Genomic DNA, 17,672 nt, shown 5'->3' with positions numbered 1-17,672 from the left:
TGAAAAAAAAATCCAGGAAGCTGAAATATATGTCAGGAACATTGTAAAGTACATTACATATTATTGGTAATAAAGGTTGTCTGTCAACTTTTAAGTTCAAAAAATATGAACAGGAACATAACACCAAGTATACATGTTGTGTCCAAATATATTTATAACTGATTTAGACCAACTGACATTAACTGAGATTTTACAATGTATTCATCTCAATACATATGGATTCGTTGGGGGCCATAAAAGATAGATTTGCCAAATTACCTGGGGGGCCGTATTAAACTGGAACACGGGCCGCAATTGGCCCCCGGGCCGGACTTTGGACATGCCTGCTCTAGACCATGCCTGACAGGTGTCTAGGTGTCTAGAGGTTGTGAAGATGAGGACTATAACAGGGTTCAAAATAGAGCTGGATAAATTCATGGAGGGTAGGTCCGTTAAGGGCTATTAGCTAGGATGGGTAAGGAATGGTGCCCCTAGCCCTCTGGGACACCTGGTATTGGCCACTGTCAGCAGACAGGATCCTGTACTGGATGGACCTTTGGTCTGACCCAGTGTGGCCGCCCTTACGTTCTTTACACATTCCAATCTGCGTTGGGAGGGGAACATGCCAACAGGATTTGGCTTGGACCCTCCATGCTGCTCCCGTCTGGCCAAATGCAGAATCTGCCACATGGGAAGTGGGAGATTGCAGCCCGCAAGGCGAGTGGGGCCCGGTGCTTTAGGGTGACCATGAATCGCACCGATGTGAGTGGCCGAGGCCAGAGAATTGCTTGCCCTCCATACGGGGGCAGCGCGCTGTGTGCATCCTGTGTGCTGAGCCTGGCGGCATGACGGTGGTGCTGTGCAGGTCCCGGGTGGCCTTGTGTTGCGAGCAGCTGCTGCAGCGTAGCTAGAGTGGGAGCCGGTCTCTAGAGCGCCAAGGAAGTTCCCTGGCTTTGCTTGTGTTGTGAAGCAGAGAGACGGGACATGTAGGGGGGGCTCAGGGCAGGGGGTTCTGGAGTCAGGAGGGAGGTTCGGGACAGGGGGTTGGTGTTTGGAGGAGCACGGGGGGAGTTAAGGAGCCAGGCAGGGGGTTGGGATCGGGGGTAGGCTCAGGGCTGGGAGTGAGGGTGCAGGAGTCAGGGATGGCGGTGGGTAGTGAAGGGTTCATGGAAGGAGCTGGCCAGTGGTGAGTGTGACGCAGCTCTTGCAGCTGATCCTCACAGAGACAAGGGACTCCAGGAGCTGGCCCCGGTTTCCATTTACTCCCCTCCAACGAGTGGGGAGGCTGAACTCTAGGGGTCAGCCCTCACTTGCAACTGCCCCTGCAGCTCGTGAGAGTTTGGTAGCTCCGGGGTCTGCCCAGCCTGCAGCTGCACCCCAGCCTTCAGCTGGACCGGGAGAGGGCGGAAGTTGGAGTCAGTGCTGCAGGGGATATTCACAGGCAGCTAAATTGGCACCCACCCCAGCATGGCACCCCTCTTCTCCCCGCCTCCCCCCTTGCTACACCTCTGGCTGTGGGGGAAAGTTCCCTTTCTCCCCGGCTGCCACAGGACCTGGAAGTACTGGGACGCCCAACGTTAGTTTCCTTATTGTTGCCTGATTTAAGGAGGGTGAATATTATTTATTTGTAGTGGTTGGCTTGCCATTTGAACGGAGCAGAAGATAATAAGATTCTCGTCCCAGAATCAGGCTGCACAGAATGTACAGAAGATCCTTGGGGGTATGACAGGATGTTCACACAGATAAAACAGTTGAAAACTTTATTTAAATATATGGACTAGATCAAATAGCAACGTGAGTTATACAATCAGGGTTACAAATGCAGTATCAGCAGTCTAAGATACATACGGGATTATAGCTATAAGCGGTGGTTTAATATACTCACACTTGTTCTCGATAACATGGTGATATGAAACGACAGCCAAGAGTTGCCTCCAGTATGTCAAAATAGGTCTGGTCTGAGTTTTTCAGTTCTTGAGTGTGAGGTGCAGAAGCTTATGCTATAAGGTATTGAAGCTAGCTTAGTTTACTTAACTGACTGATTTAAACCTAGATTAATCTCAGGGCATGTCTACACTACATTCCTCTTTTGAAAGAGGAACGTAAAGGAAGCCGATCGAAAATTCAAATGAAGCGCAGATTTACAAATCTCGTGCTTCATTTGCATAATCACATGAGAGCGCTGTTTCGTAAAAGAGTTTTTCAAAAAAGAAACTGCAGTCTAGATGGGGTTCTCTTGAAAAGAAAACAAAACAAAAACAAAACCTTTTTCAAAAGAACGTACTCCTGAAAAAAAAATTAGGTGTACAGGTTCTTTCAAAAAAGGTTTGTTTGTTTTCCAAAAGAACCCCATCTAAACTGCTGGTTTTTTTGTGAAAAACTCTTTCAAAAAAAGCGCTCTCACACAATTATGCAAATGAAGCGTGAGATTTGTAAATCTGCGCTTCATATGAATTTTCAATCGGCCTCATTTGCATTCCTCTTTCGAAAGAGAAATGTAGTGTAGACTTAGCCTAAGAGACCATTGGAAAGACAAAGTTTAAAGACAAAGTTTAGAGACTAATCTTAACTCCCAAATCCTCCTGCTCTTTTTCCTCCTCTTCTTCCCTAACTTCTTGAACTAATCAAAATCCTGAATATCTACTATCTGGGAGAAATGTCCCAGAGAAAAATGCTAATTTTGCCTTAGCTTATCATACAGGATATGGCCTGTAGGTCCCTTGCGTTACAGCCAAATTACTTTCATATAAGCAAATAATACTACTATAATAAAGCAAGCGATTACAGAGTACATGGCCCCCTTTGACAGAGAAATTTGTAAAATGATCCCTTTCACACAGGTATGGATATAAATGGTCAGGGATTTGTGGGGACAATTTCAATGTCATTGTCCACTGCTTGGGGTGGAGGTGTATCAGACAGCAGACACTTTAGATATTCTAGTGCCTTTCTGGGATGTGCACCATATCTATGAATTTGCTGTCATCTATGTTAGGTACCTGTCTAGATCTTTGCTTGCACCTGGTGGAGTGACATTCTGTATATCCCAAAATAATGAAAATAATTCCAACAGCAAATCCTTGGCCTATCACTCATCCTTTTAATCCCACATCCACCACAGGAGTGGCTGAAGACCCATCACCCTCATTCATTAAATTAATGGAGATTGCTTATCTCCTAGAACTGGAAGGGACCTTGAAAGGTCATCAAGTCCAGTCCCCTGCCTTCACAAAGCAGGACCAATTACCATCCCTGACAAATTTTTGCCCCAAGTCCTCTCTGCAAGAATTGAGCTCACAATCCTGGAGTTGGTAGGCTTATGCACAAGCCACCAAGCTATCCCTCCCCCCAATAAGGTGATTGTTTGGCTTCACCCTTATCATTAGTAATTTCTATGAGATGGGTCTCATTACCAGCTAACAATGCCTTTAACTCCAATCCTAGTGGGGAAATACTGACCAGAATTACAGGAATCGCACTGGAACCTCTTTTGATTGGTTGCCACAGTAGGTCATCCTCTCCATCTTACTTTCCCGTTTGGTCAGCCTCACCAGTGACACATTCTCTATGTTAGCTTTGGGGTCGTTAATGGAACAGACAGCCGCCAACTGTCTGTACATCTTGTTGTCTGAGTCACACACTGGTACTGAGATAGTGAATGAGACATACAAGGAGCAACACATGTGGATCACTTCTTTTCTGACTTTTGAAAACATCTGGGACAATACCAACTCCGCAAATTGTTCATTTTTGATTAGGTGGGATTATAATGCTTTCGTTATTGTGTTGACTACACATTCCCCAAATAAAGAGCAGAACATTTTTTTTCCTCAATATTGATCCTTGTACTGAACAGGCTACGTCTAGATTGACGTGATTTTCCACAAATGCTTTTAACGGAAAAGTTTTCCGGTAAAAACATTTGCGGAAAAGAGCATCTAGATTGGCACAGATATTTTTCCACAAAAGCACTTTTTGCAGAAAAGCATCCGTGCCAATATAGATGCTCTTTTCCGCAAAAAAGTCCCAATCGCCATTTTCGCGATTGGGGCTTTTTTGCGCAAAACAAATCTGAGCTGTCTACACTGGCCCTTTTGCGCAAAAGCTTTGCGCAAAAGGACTTTTGCCCGAACGGGAGCAGCTTAGTATTTCCGCAAGAAGCACTGATTTCAGACAGTAGGAAGTCAGTGTTCTTGCAGAAATTCAAGCGGCCAGTGTAGACAGCTGGCATGTTTTTCCGCAAAACCAGCTGCTTTTGCGGAAAAACTTGCCAGTCTAGACACAGCCAACATTTTTAAAATCCAACCAGTTCTGAGGCCACACTCAACTGGCCAAAGAGCTGCACTGGCCAAGCCAACTAGCCACACTCTGCTTGCCAAATACCTGCATGTGGCTAATGGCTAGCATGTTGGACACCACAACAGGCTGATTAATTTAATGTTGTGTCTCATTACCCAGTTGGGTTATAGCATGCACATTCTAAACTGTAAATTGCTCTTCCTGTGACCGTCCCTTGATTCCTGGTAGCACTGGGTTAACTACCCGGTTCACTTCCTCTCGTAACACATGATCTTTATGTTTTTTGAATCTTTCCTTCCCAAAACTGCCTACATGCCTGGCAGGCAGGAGGGCTGTGGTTGTGACATGGCAGCTTAGCTCCTTGGATGCTAGGGAAGGGTGGAGACACAGCATAGCAGCCTGGCTTCCTACCCTTCAGGGAGGGCTGGGGCTGCAGCACTACAGTCGGGCTTCTTGGCTGCCAGGGAGGGCTGGAGCCCGGGCCACACCACGGCAACCTCAGCCATCCAGGTGGCCAGGAGGGATCGGGCTGGGGGTGGGTGGGTTTTGGCTCCAGGGGTGGGACTGGGGTTTGCTTTCTCCAGCTGGGCCTTAACCCTCCACTCGGAGGTCATGAAGGGAACCGGAACAGATTCCTTTGGGCTCATGATTTCCCTCCCACGACACGCTCCCCTCCCTGGGTAGGGGCATCAGGTTTGCTGCAGAGCCATTTCCTCGGCGTGCTGCAGCTGGAGCTGCTAACGTTGAGGTCGTCATCCAGGTAGGCGCAGTCGGCTCCTCCTTGTATTTCAAACCTGCAAGCCAGAGGCAGTCGGAGCTAGAGTCAGTGTGTGCCAGGCACAGACCGGGGGAGAAACCCCAGGAGAGGGAGGGGAGCTACCGCACTCACAGCCCCTCAGGATCTCCCCCTCCCTACACTGCCCCTGACAGGAGGGGAGGTGAAAGCAGCCAGTGGGGCATTTCCATCAACTCCCACCCAATGCAAAGAAACAGACTCACCGACGATCGAACTCGGTGCCATTGACCCATCTCCAGACCCCGCCTGCGTCCTTCCGGAGGCCGATCCAGTGGTCCAGTCTGCCTGGGTAGGGCAGCAGGGAGCGCTTAGAAACCCAACAAAACCAGCTGTTAGCCCAACTCTGCTGCTCCACCCCTCTGGCAGCAGGGGATTTCCAGAGGCCTCTTTCACTGTTACTGGGTGAAGGGATCAGATCAGTATTAACCCTTCAGCCGACCAGGTCCTGGGGCTGTGGCACATACTGGGTGAAGCAAGGTCACTATCTGCCAAGTGGCCCCTTCTTGGGGTGCAGCAGGTCCAGAAGGGAGAAGGAGTTGCGGGAGGAGGTGTCATGGCTCCTTCCCCACTCTGGCATGATAAATGCAGAAGTGGGGGCCAGCAAGTGTACCCCAAAGCCTTATCTACCAGGCTTTGGTATAAAACTTCCCCCAAAATCTTAAAAACCCTAGATTTTGGGAATAAATCTTCCACTGCCACCACCCAAATATTAATAACGAGATTAGGGGAAGATCATTTGGGAAATCTCACCCCTATTATAAAAATCAGGCACACAATTAACCAATGCCAGGTTAATAAAAAGAAAAGAAAAAACTTTTATTATTACAACAATATTCCTGTTGCAGCATAAGGATCAGATGGGAAGGTAACAAAATATGTTCATGGAGGAATTACACCATGGGCTAGAACTTAGTTAAAAAGAAAATCCAAACATCTCTTAAGCAGTGCCAGATTTCAGATCCCATACCCAACCCTTAAAACAATAAAGCCTAACGAAAGTACCTAAACTTTACCCTACTTACAGAAAAAGAAGAATTGTTTCTTGGAGAGAGAGAGATACATGTTTGTCTCCCCCTGTAGCGGCAGAGGACTCCCCAGAGACAAAAAAGGAGAAAGGAAAAAACCCAAATTCATTTGTCCCAGTTTGAAAGTCCCACCTACATTCCTACGGGTCACTCCACCTGGCTAGGTGTAGTTAACTCCTTAATCCCCAGGGGTACATTTAGACTACAGAGTTTTGTCGACAAAAGTGGACTTTTGTAGACAAAACTATACCTGCATCTACACTACCGCTGAGTTCTGTCGATGTAATGTCGACAGAACTCAGCAGTTTTGTCAACGCTGGTAAACCTCATTTTACGAGGCATAACGCCTTCTGTCGACAGAAGGTGTTATTGTATGTAGGGTTGTGTCTAGACTACAGGGTTTTGTCGACAAAGCAGCTTGCTTTGTCGACAGAACTGAATGTGTCTAGACGCTCTTCGTCGACAGAAGTTTTGTCGACAGATACTGTCGACAAAACCCTGTAGTCTAGAGGTACCCCAGGATGCTGGCTAACCCTCATAATCCTGACAGGAGGGCAGACAGACCCCTGCCACCAGGGCAGGGCAGTGGAGGGCAGGGAGCACAGGGCAGGGTGAACTGTCCCCACCCCAACCATGGGGGAACTCTGGGGCTTTGCGGAGCTGGGGAGCAAGGGTAAAAGTAACACATTTCATTCAAGCGCTGTCTCTGTGCAACCTCCACTTTGGGAAGGGGGTCAGGGCAAGAAGTTGGGGAGGGGGCTAAGATAGGACCCTACCTAGTGCCTGCCCTAGGAAGATGCAGGACCAAGGACAACCCCCGCTCTCTCCTGCACTCCAGGCTCCATCTGACCCCACCTCTTCCCACCCCTGCTCCATCCCCTCTTCCAAGACCCTTTTCCTCAAGTGACAGGGCCCGGGAGATTACCAGGGTTTAGGGGAGGACTGGGACTGGCAACAGGGGATGCTCCACCCCTGCATTCACTGCGGTGCTAGGAAATAGCGTGACCTGGCCCCAGCCCAATGCGCTCCCTCCAGCCCAGCTCCCAGGCACATCCCTCAGGGGAGTGGAGCGGTCTGGGATGGGGATGGCCCAGAACACGGGCATTACAGGCTGCAGCCAGGGCCCCAAGCTGAAGGGGCCCCAGGCACCAGTCCCTAAAGCCCATTTCTTCATCGGGCCTTACTGCTGGGCCTGCAACTGGCTCTGCCCTGCACAGGGGGAGTCTCAAACTGGGGCTCTGAGCACGTTCAGAGTCAGGGAGCCTGGAGCCCCAGGACCACCCAAGGTTTGACTGCCAAAACCTCACCAACTCTGGCCCGCCCAACTCCCCTCTGTCCTTCAGGGGCTGGGCCCAGCCTGACTCCAGCCCAGCCTGCGGTGCCGGCGATCGCCAGGCTTTGCACAAAGCGTCCGTGCGGCTCACCAGCTGCTGCAGACTCTCAATCGCGGCCAGGGAGGCAGCGTGTGAGGAGCAGTTCTTCTGGCTGTCGGTCCAGTTCCCTTCGGCATTCGAAAAATAGTAGAATTTCCCCTGGATTCTGATCCAGTTCTCTGGGCACCCAGGAGAAGTAGGGGGGCAGGGAGGAGGATGTTTAGATCTTTCCACTAGGAGAAAAAGAGAGAACGAGAGAGAGAGAGAGAGAGAGAGAGAGAGATCATTCCCATCTCTCAGTGGAGAACAAGCAGGCACGGGAGCACAGGGACTCTGAGAACAGATCAGACCCGTGGGTTACATGGCTGCTCTCTGAGAGCTGCCAGCACCTGCTACTTCATAGCAAATGGCAACACACACACCCTGGTAGGTGGTGAGGGGACAGCCTGCCCAGGGCACTCTGCCCCCTTCCCTCCACCATGCAGGCCTCAATGCAGAAAGGTTCACACAGAGGGGTGACTGGCGTGGACGCACATGAGGGGAGGGGGGACAGACCATGTGACCCTCACCCAGCCCAAGGAAGAGACAAATCCCCTGCCCCCCAGACCCTGCCATTCCCTTCATCTGCTCCGCCCTCTGCTGCTCCCAACCTTGCCCCACCCCTTCCCTCCCTTTGCTCCGTCTTCTCCCTCTTCCCACCAGCCGATGTGCCCAGGGGACTACTGGCCAGGGTTCTGGTGCCGGCAGTGGTGGTGTGGCCTGTTCTGTTCCCTCAGTTGTGTCACTCTGCTTCCCGCCGGTGAGCACATGGTCTATCCTGACCTGCCCCTCTGTAGGGTTGCCAGATGGTGGAAACAAAAATACTAGCGCCCCCTCCCTCCCCCCCCCCCCAAAAAAAACTAGGAGAAAATTCTGTTGAAGGGAAAAAAAAGGGGGAGGGGGGAGACCAAAGTCATTGGTTGGCAGACATTTTGTGCCGGCAACCTTGAGGACCTGGGTAAGCATGGGGACTGGGGTTGGAGGGCTGGGGGTGTTGGGAGCCGGGGGAGGGGGTGGAGGGAGGCCGGGCACTGAGTGTTTGTAGGGTTGCCAGGTGCCCGGCATTTTTGCCTCCTGGCTGGGGAAAAAAATCTGAAAATATTGAACATTTTAGGTGTCTGGTATTCTCTGAATTCTTTTACCGGACAGGAGGTGAAAGTACCGGACTGTCTGGGTGAATACAGGACACCTGACAACCCAGTAATGCCCCGGGATAGCAGAGAGAGCTGGGGCTGGGTTGCTCCATTTCCTCTGCCACTGCTGGTGAGTGTGGTGTGTTGGGGGCTGATCCTTGATGCTGGTGTCATCCTCCCTCCCCCACTAACTCCCCCATGCCCAGGGGCTTTGGCCCCACCAGCTGCTGGTGGGCCCCTTGTCCCTCCCACCCATGGTGTTGGGTTGCATTTCCTCTGAATACAACAGAAGATTAAGAGTGGTGCAGTAATTCAGCCAGTTCCATGGAGTGGCCACTAGGGGGAATCAGACCCCAACAAGTGGACGTGACCTGTTGGGCTTGCTGCTGCTGCTGGATTTGCTGCTGCTGGGCTTGCTCCCAAAGACCATTTACACCTTAAATCAACTCGAATTCTTTGAGGGGGTCAACAAGCATTCGGACGAAGGGGACTGGACGCGTCTCTGGCTGGAGGGAGGCCATGCTGCCTCACCAGACAGTGGTCGGACCAGTTTGGGGGCCTAGGGAACCCTGCTCCAGGACTGGCCTACCAGTGGGTAAAAGCGGGATCTCTGGCCTATAGCCCAGCTGAGCCGTAGTCTGAATGTCCAGATCCTAGCCCGAAGCAAACCCCAAAAGCAGTTCAGGGGTTCGGGTCTGGAGTCAGGCTGAGCCTCAGCTTAGAAAAGCCGCACCCTTAGTCAGGTCTCGGGGGGAAACCTGCCCCCCAAGGAAAGAGGTGGGGGGGACACAGGCCCACCCACTCCACTGCGTCCCAGCCCATGGCCCTAACAGTGGCAGTGCGGGGTGCCACTGGGACAGTGGGGATCCTGACCGCAACACACAGACCAGTTGACGTCCATTTCCTCAACCGACCCAATGTTGGCTGTCCTTGGGCCGCTTCCCACTTCTCCCACCTACCTGCCTCAGCCTCTGGTTCTCAGGATCCGCCAGGGACAGTGGGGCTGGCCGTGTGTCCATGGGCTCCAGGTCGGGGTTGATCAGTGGTCCCCACAGCACAGGCCAATCTCCTGGGTCTGCCAGCAGTTGGGGCCACCCAGGCCAGTCTTCAGGGCATGTCAGCAACTGACATGCCCCTTACCAGTCATGGGGGCTTGGCAGCAGCCTAGGACGCCCAATCCAGTCTCCTGGGCCCGGCAGGGGACCTGACGGTACCTTCCTGTCCTCCCTTCTTGGGTGAGGCAGCCGGACCTTTCTTCTAGGGCGCTCGGCTGGAGCATCTGGCTGGTTCGGCCGTTGGGTTCCAACTGAGCGCTGAGCTCCTTTTATACTCCCAGCCCCACCTTTCTGCTTCCTGTGGGTGAGGCTGGGTTGCTCTGGCCAAGCCCACTTAGGGAGAATTTCCTTTTCAGGGTCAGCGGGAGCCCCACGCTGACTCACTACAGGGATCCAGGGGATATAATGCATTTAGATTTCCAGAAAGCCTTTAACAAGGTCCCCCCCTTAAGCAAACTAAACTGTCATGGGATAAGGGGAAAGGTCCTTTCGTGGACTGGTAAATGTTAAGAGACAGGAAACAAAGAGAAGATATACATGATGGCTGCCTCTAGACTGGCAAGACTTTGCGCAAAAGCAGCCGCTTTTGTGCAAATTCTTGCCGCCTGTTTACACTGGCTGCGAGTATTTGCGCAAGAACACTGACTTTGTACTCTACAAAATCAGTGGTTCTTGCGCAGATACTCTGACTCTCCCACTCAGGGATAAACCCTCTTATGCAAGCATTCTTGTGCAAGAGGGCCAATGTAGACAGACAAGTCAATTTCTTGCGCAAGAAAGCCCGATGGCTAAAATGGCCATCAGAGCTTTCTTGCGCAAGAAAGCATCTACACTGGCATGGATGCTTTTGCGCAAAAGTATTTGCGCAAAATCTTGCCAGTCTAGATGCAGCCAATCAGTTTTCAGAATAGAGAGAGGTAACTAGTGGTGTCCTCCAGGGGTCTGACTTTGGACCAATCCTAGGCAACATATTCATAAATTATCTGAAGAGAGGGGTAAACCATGCAGTGGCAAAATTTGTGAGTTTCTCTACTTTGCAAACCTTTACCTTTATTTTCAGGTAGTAACTGAACAAGAAATCCAGAATCTCTCCCCATTTTCTTGGTTTTGGCTACCCCTTGTATCAGTCATATCTTGGTTTATAAGAAGATATTGAACCTCATAAAGCATTGAGATACCTTAAGGGTTACATGTCGAATACCAAAAGCCAAGCAACACTAGTTTCCTTTGTCTGGCAAAAAGTGCCTTGTCACTTTTACAACTTTGAATGAATTGGCTTTATTCAAAACCAAACCAAACCAAATCATCTGAAGCCTACAAAACAGAGTTTTACAAACCTACAAAACAGAAGTGTTTAAGGAGGTCTTAAAAATCTCACAGAGATGCATACACGCATGCATTCTCCTTTATTTAATCTCATTTACACTACTTTAATTATTTTTACACAGCTGTGCATAGATCGTGCACATTTTATACATTTGGGTGGTCAAGTCTCAATAGAAACCCTTTCTGCTCTTTTAGCAAATTTAACTAACGTGTCCATAGTCAAATATTAAATCAGATTGTCTCTATGCCTGGTTTATTTACAGACATTTCTTTGGAAAAGTGTCCACTTTTCCTTTAGAAAGGCTGCAAAGAAACCAAGAATTCTTTTCCTATCACGCTTTTCTTCTTTTTAGCATTTTTTACAACATTCTGATGTCTCCATTCCCTCCAGGCTCTGCAGAGTTAACATCTCGCCCTTTTTCCTTAAAATACTTGCTCATCTCCAAAAGGAATAATTCTTTCATTCAGATGTTACCACTCCACATTTTATTCCAGGGATTTGAATTTCCAATGCCTGGACTTACTGCTTTCCTTTACTCCTGCCACTGTGCTCTCAGGACTCTGAACCTGTTTTCCAATCTCGCTAGCTTTCCTGCCTGCTTGTCTGGGCCTGATCCTGATCCTGCTTTCTGTGCTGATCAGCCCCTTTCCACGGACACTGGCTTTGTCCCACTATCAATTTACAGGAGGGTGGGCTCCACAGCTACCCCCCACGCCTCCGGGTCCTTTAACATTTTAAATGTCTAATGTTTATCAACTTCTCATCCTAGTTTAACCAATTAGTTGTTGGGACTTACTAATAGTCAGTGCTCGCTGAGCCATGGTGAGCCCTGCTCACCAGCATGCGGAGATCACCCGAACTCGGCTCTTCTGGGTTGTAATCCCGGGGCGAGTAGATTACATAGATTGTCGAGACCTGCTAATAGTTCTTAACCTCACTAACAATATTTTCAGCACACAGTATACAATACAAAAACCGCAAACCTGTACCACAGGCCAGGAAGGGGACCCTCAACCTGTCTCAATTTTTATCCTTGAAAGAATTTCATGGGATATCTTTCCAGGGTGAGAAGGCAAAACACCACATTTATTGCCATCATAACATTATTCTGGTATATGCATATTCACACACACAGGCACACATATGCCCACATCCCATCTTGCTGTTGCTTAAAGTTCCACTACAAAGCTTCTGTTAATACAAACTTTTAATTCGTCATATTTTCTTTATAATAGAATCTGTATTCTAATTACTCCTAAGAGCAGCGGTGTGATCATTCTGAATCACAAGGATCCATTTAATCTGTGTCTATGTTAATGTCAGATACAGACACACGCAGCGTCCACCTGATGCATCTTTAGCACGGGCCTAGAAGACTGTTTCTCCCTGCTAACCAGAGAAGGGTGGCCAGCAAAGTTAATGCTGCTTAACATTTATTCTCACACTACCCATTACGTACATCAGACATTATAAAACTCTCTTGTCTACAAGAACCCAGGAGCAGGCACTGCAGGGGAGAGATAGCTTAGTGTTTTAAGCATTCACCTGCTAAACCTAGAGTTGTGAGTTCAATCCTTAAGGAGGCCATTTAGAGATCTGTGGTTAAAAATCTGTAAAGGATGGTACTTAGTCCTGCTGTGAAGTCCAGCAACTGGACTCAATGACCTTTCAAGGTCCCTACTACAGATAGGAGATAGTCATCACCAAGGCAGAAAGCACCATGCTCCAAGACTGAATCTTCAAGGGGTGGGAACTTACCTCCCAGAGCTGCTGCTAAAGCAATAATGACAACCACCGCAGCCCCAATTACACCTGCAAGGACACCTGGATGTTTCCATAGTGCAGGTTGAGCCCCATTATCTGGAAGATAAAACCCATTAGTGAGACCAGAACTGTTGCCATGGGGCTCTGATCTGACCCACCCCATTCTTGATTTCTATAATGGTTCTGTCCCTGCTCTCTACACATTCAGGCTGCAAAGGAGACTCTCACTTACTCCTGCGTGGCTCAGTGAGGGGGGCAGGACAAACAGTCTGGCTGTGTCTACACTGGCCAGCTATTTTGGAAAATCAGCAACTCTTCCGAAATAACTTGCCAGCTGTCTACATTGGCCCCTTGAATATCCAGAAAAGCACTGACGATCTAATATAAAATCGTCCGTGTTTTTCTGGAAAAACTATGCTGCTCCCATTCAAGCAAAAGTCCTTTTCCAGAAAACTGTTTCAGAAAAGGGCCAGTGTAGACAGCAGATATTTCTTTTCCGCAAAAAAGCCCCGATCGCGAAAATGATGATCAGGGCTTTTTTGCGGAAAAGCGCGTCTAGATTGGCCACGGACGCTTTTCCGGAAAAGCATCCTGCCAATGTAGATGCACTTTTTCCAAAAATGCTTATAATGGAAAAGTTTCCATTTTAAGCATTTCCGGAAAAGGGTGCCAGTGTAGATGTAGCCTCTGTGTAATAACATATGGGACAGAAAAGGCAGCTGGGACTGTTGGCTTGCATGGCCCGTGTTCGCCCCCTGGCGTGGCACTCTGGATGCACCTCTTTTCGATTCCCTCTTGCTGTAATAGCTGTTACCAGATTTGCCCGTTACTTTTGGGCATGCTTCTTTATTAGGGACGAGGAGTCCTGTGGCACCTTATAGACTAACTGAAGTGTAGGAGCATAAGCTTTCGTGGGCAAAGACCCACTTCGTCAGATGCATGTACGAAGTGGGTCTTTGCCCACGAAAGCTTATGCTCCTACACTTCAGTTAGTCTATAAGGTGCCACAGGACTCCTCGTCGCTTTTGCAAACTCAGACTAACACGGCTACCCCTCTGATTCTTTATTAGGGTTATTCTTCAGGGGGGCAGGGGTGTTATAATTCTATTAATGTGCTGCTTGTGTTATTTGTGTTCCCACGGGGGCTGTACTTCTCCCTTCTGCCAATTCCCTCCCAATGGGGCTCTCCTGCAGGTTCTAGGTTCCCCAGGGCTGGGCTCTTCCTGCACTAGAATGAGAGGCACACACAGACACACCTACTACCACAGCAGTCTGAGAGGTGGGTTAATCAGCACTCAGCAGCTGAGTCCTTATCTGTCCCTGGATTCAGCAGGCTGGTTGCACAGCAATGCCAAGTTGTGACCCTCCTGCGCCTTTGGACTCCATGGGCTAGTTTAACAGCACTTTAAGTTGCCACCCTCATAAGCCCCCAGGTTCAGCACCTCCCTATCCCATTCCCACACCACAACCACTCTGCAGGTAACCCCCTTGGTGAGCAAACCCCACAGGATTTTTGGGTACTATGGGGGCTGTAGCTTAGATGCAAGGAACATTGTTGCAGCGTGAATGGGGAACCCAACAACAGCCCTGGGGAGGGGAAAGTGAAAAGCAACCAGCTTAGCAATGAAAGTTGTTCCTAGGTAGTAACCGTACAAGGGGAGAGAAACACACACACCAGTTACAATATTAAATCTAACTTAAATCTGACTTTACAAACTCTGAGGCTGAAAAGTAATAGGTGTAACGGCATCGCGCAAGAGGGGGCAGTGTAGACTCTTCTTGTGCAAGAGCCTCTTCTGAAAAAAATGGTGGCTCATTAAGTATGCAAATGAGGCTTGGCAATATTCCACGCTTAGCCTTATTTGCATTTTACTCGCGCAAGAAGCCGTGAGTGTAGACATAGCCTTGGAGTGCCAAAGTGGGGAACAGCCTCAACACCTATAAACCCCCCTCATGCAACACAAAAGTTACAGTTGTTGGGAAATCATGCATTGTTATTTAGGGAACATAAGAAAGAAGGATCAGAAAAAGAAATCAGGGCGGGAGCAGAGAAGGGACAGCAGTGTATTGCAAGCCCCCTGTTCAGTAATCACGCATGCATGTGAGACTGACAAACAGCCTCTTGTGCTGGGGCACATCCCTGAGAGATGAATGTGAGGCTCCCCTTAAAATCAACCCTAAACCCTCTAGGGTCCCTGGGAGAGGAGGCTATGGAACTTAGCGAGAAGGGAATGTGGGCTAGCATGCGATGGAAGCTGTACCTGTGAATCTGGCTGTCATATGAGTCTGCCATGCATGTTATCAGCTCCACCATGGCCGTCAAGACTTTCTTCTGTTCTTCACGTCACGTTCCCTGCTTGCTTTTCCCTGGTTACTCCCGGGCGCTTTTTTTTTTCCCCCTTCAACAAATTTTTATCAAGTTTTTGTCTGGTATTTTTTTAGAAACCATCTGGCAACCCTAGCTGCTGCTGTCCCTGCAGCACTGGGCCTGGGCAATTATCCCCCTTACCTCACCCATCAGCGAGGACACGTTTTCCTACAAGTCTGAGTCAGTCTCAGCCCAGAGCCCCACAGAGGTGGCACTGCTGCGCAGCCAACAGCTACAGCCGGGGCTGAGGCACTCCTTGCTCTGTGGCTCCAGCACAACCCGCCCAGCAGTGGGCAATTCCCCACGGGCTGCATGGCCAGGGTGGGGTGTTCCCAGCTGGCAGGGCGCTGGGTGGCGCAGCCAGGCACTGAGTAGTTCATTGCTGTTGCAGAGCAGGTCCTTCTGACCACAGCCTCACGCGCACAGTGCCCATTCTGCCACACAAAGGCCCCTCACAGAAAATGTAGGCCGCCCACACACTCTGAGAAAGCATAACTTGTAAGTGCACAATGCAGCTTTCAGTGAATGGAAGTGATGCCTTGTAGGCATCAAAGAACAGGGAGGTGAGCATGAGAAGAGAGCACAGCTGCAGAGATAGATAAGACTCTGTTGGCCGGTCCTTGAAGTAGACATAAGGAGATAAGACAACTGTCACACACACTGACCATGCCCGCATCAGGCACTGTCCATGGGGCCACCAGGCGGGCATCATGAAAAATCCAATAGGGCAATATTGCACATTACCAGCCTATCCGGCCCTGCCCAAGAACAGACCCTAATATGGTACCGGACATCAGGTTATGGTATAAAAACCCTCAACCCCTTTGTTCCGAGTGTTGAGGGCATGTGTCTTTTTTGTTTGCCTGGCTGAAGGATTGATCACCCTGAGGCTGTCTCCCCACTCCTCCAAGTTAAACACAGGGGTGCATGAGTCCTGAGCATGCTCCGAGTTCTTGTGTGTTTTTATGCTGTTACCGTTGCTGGATTTGTAAGTATCACTTAAATATATTAGTTACTGGTTTGGTTAATAGTTGAATCGTGTTAATCTCACTGGCTACGTCTACATTGGCCCCTTTTCCGGAAGGGGCGTGGTAATTTTTGAAATCGCAATAGGGAAATGCGCGGGGGATTTAAATATCCCCCGCGGCATTTAAATAAAAATGTCCGCCGCTTTTTTCCGGCTTTTAGAAAAGCCGGAAAAGAGCGTCTACACTGGCCCCGATCCTCCGGAAAAAAAGCCCTTTTCCGGAGGATCTTTGAAGTAGGAATAAGATGTTCTCAGGACTTTGTGAGGAGCAGGATGGGGGAAAGGGAGAGAGAAATAAGTGGGATGGGGGAAGTGCAGCCGGCATCTCAGGAAGAGGTTCTGGACGAGCCAGAAAAGGGGCGGCCGCCTGGGGCTCCAGGTTCTCCCCCATGCACAGAGGGCCGGAGGCGGCTGCAGCCAGAGGGGCGCGCAGGGACCTGAGCTCCCTGCACCTGCCTGTCAGCACCAGAACGCAGCTGGGCGGGTCCCGGCACCACAGCGACCTCTAGCGGGCCCGGGCGGAACTGCAGCCCCGCCCCGGCAAGGTGCGTTTGTGACAACGGGAAATTCTGCCTTCCCCCAGAGGCGCAGTGAAAGCGCAGCCCCGTCGTAGCAGACCCAAAAAACCACGCACCGACCCCGCCCTCGCTACCCAGCCAAAGAGGGGAGCAGCTGGGGTTGGGCGCCCCGAGATCCGCCGCTCCCCAATACAGCCCCCCCTCTGTGTGGGTCTCGCCTCCCTCCCTGCTGGTGGGGCAGCCCCCCCAGGCCACGCCCGCCCCAAACGGGGCTCAGCCCCCGGTAGCTCGGTCCCAGCCCCAAATACAAACAAATCCCCCCCCCATTATTCTGGGGGCCCCGCGATCCCCCCCCCCCCCGTGAGTCCCCTCCCAGTAAATCTCTCCTCCCCCACCCCGGGGCTGTGTCGCGCTGCGCTCACCGCTCCCTCCATGGGCGCCGCCGCGCCCCAGCGCAAAGCCGCGGGGCCGAGGGCAGCAGCCCCCGAAGCGGCCCGGCCGGAGCGATGGCTCCGCTCCAGCCCTCTGCCGCTGCGCGGGGAGGCGGCATCGCTGCCCGCGAAATTCAAAGAAGCTTCAGCTGCTTATAGTGTTGCGCGGCGGCCGGGAGCTACGGGCCCCCTGCGATAGCCAGGCCCTAGGGGAGGGAAGAGGGGGAGGGACAGGTCGGATCTCTGAAGCCCTTGGGACAGAGGAGCCGATGGGATCTCAGAGGTTTACACAGGACCCTGCCAGTAGGGACAATTTAGGGGCACGGAGCACGCTAGTAGCTCTGCGGAAACCCCGCCCGTCGCCCTGCCCACAGGACGCGTCAATTTCCGCTGCCTACATTTTACAGCTGTGTTAAAAAGGGAGCAAAGGGGCAGAGCAGAGGACGCGAAGTCTCACATGTCCCATGTGTGTTTTCTTCGCTGCCCTGGTTCCCTGAGTTGCACTCCCCTGCTTGCAATGATAGTTTTGCTCCTTGGC

General features: G+C 50.6%; 1 protein-coding gene across 2 annotated transcripts; it reads right to left on the bottom strand.

The window, feature by feature from the left end:
* Positions 1–1,725: 1,725 nt before the first annotated feature.
* LOC142823130 (C-type lectin domain family 2 member D-like) lies at positions 1,726–17,454 on the bottom strand. 2 transcript variants are annotated; one of them, XM_089770559.1, is made up of 6 exons: positions 17,126–17,454; positions 15,052–15,189; positions 12,785–12,886; positions 7,524–7,705; positions 5,278–5,359; positions 1,726–5,072 (listed from the first exon to the last, which is right to left on the bottom strand). In XM_089770559.1, exons 2-6 carry the CDS (start codon positions 15,068–15,070, stop codon positions 4,870–4,872), a joined length of 588 nt encoding a protein of 195 aa, XP_089626685.1. In that variant the 5' UTR covers positions 15,071–15,189; positions 17,126–17,454; the 3' UTR covers positions 1,726–4,869. The 2 variants fall into 2 exon arrangements, with proteins under 2 accessions (XP_089626685.1, XP_089626686.1); XM_089770560.1 differs by having other exon boundaries at positions 5,278–5,381; positions 17,126–17,429.
* Positions 17,455–17,672: the final 218 nt, after the last annotated feature.

Source organism: Pelodiscus sinensis, chromosome 19 (genome assembly GCF_052426305.1).
Source record: "Pelodiscus sinensis isolate ZL-2025 chromosome 19, ASM5242630v1, whole genome shotgun sequence".
NCBI lineage: Eukaryota > Metazoa > Chordata > Testudines > Trionychidae > Pelodiscus > Pelodiscus sinensis.
This window is presented reverse-complemented; position numbering and strand designations above follow the sequence as displayed.

What these genes read in the sequence shown, in the direction of transcription:
- LOC142823130 (XM_089770559.1), bottom strand. An exon ending in TTGAGAGTCTGCAGCAGCTG is followed by an intron (nt 5,360 to 7,523) that starts GTGAGCCGCACG and finishes TGCCCTACCCAG; the next exon opens with GCAGACTGGACCACTGGATC. An exon ending in GGCACCGAGTTCGATCGTCG is followed by an intron (nt 5,073 to 5,277) that starts GTGAGTCTGTTT and finishes TCTGGCTTGCAG; the next exon opens with GTTTGAAATACAAGGAGGAG.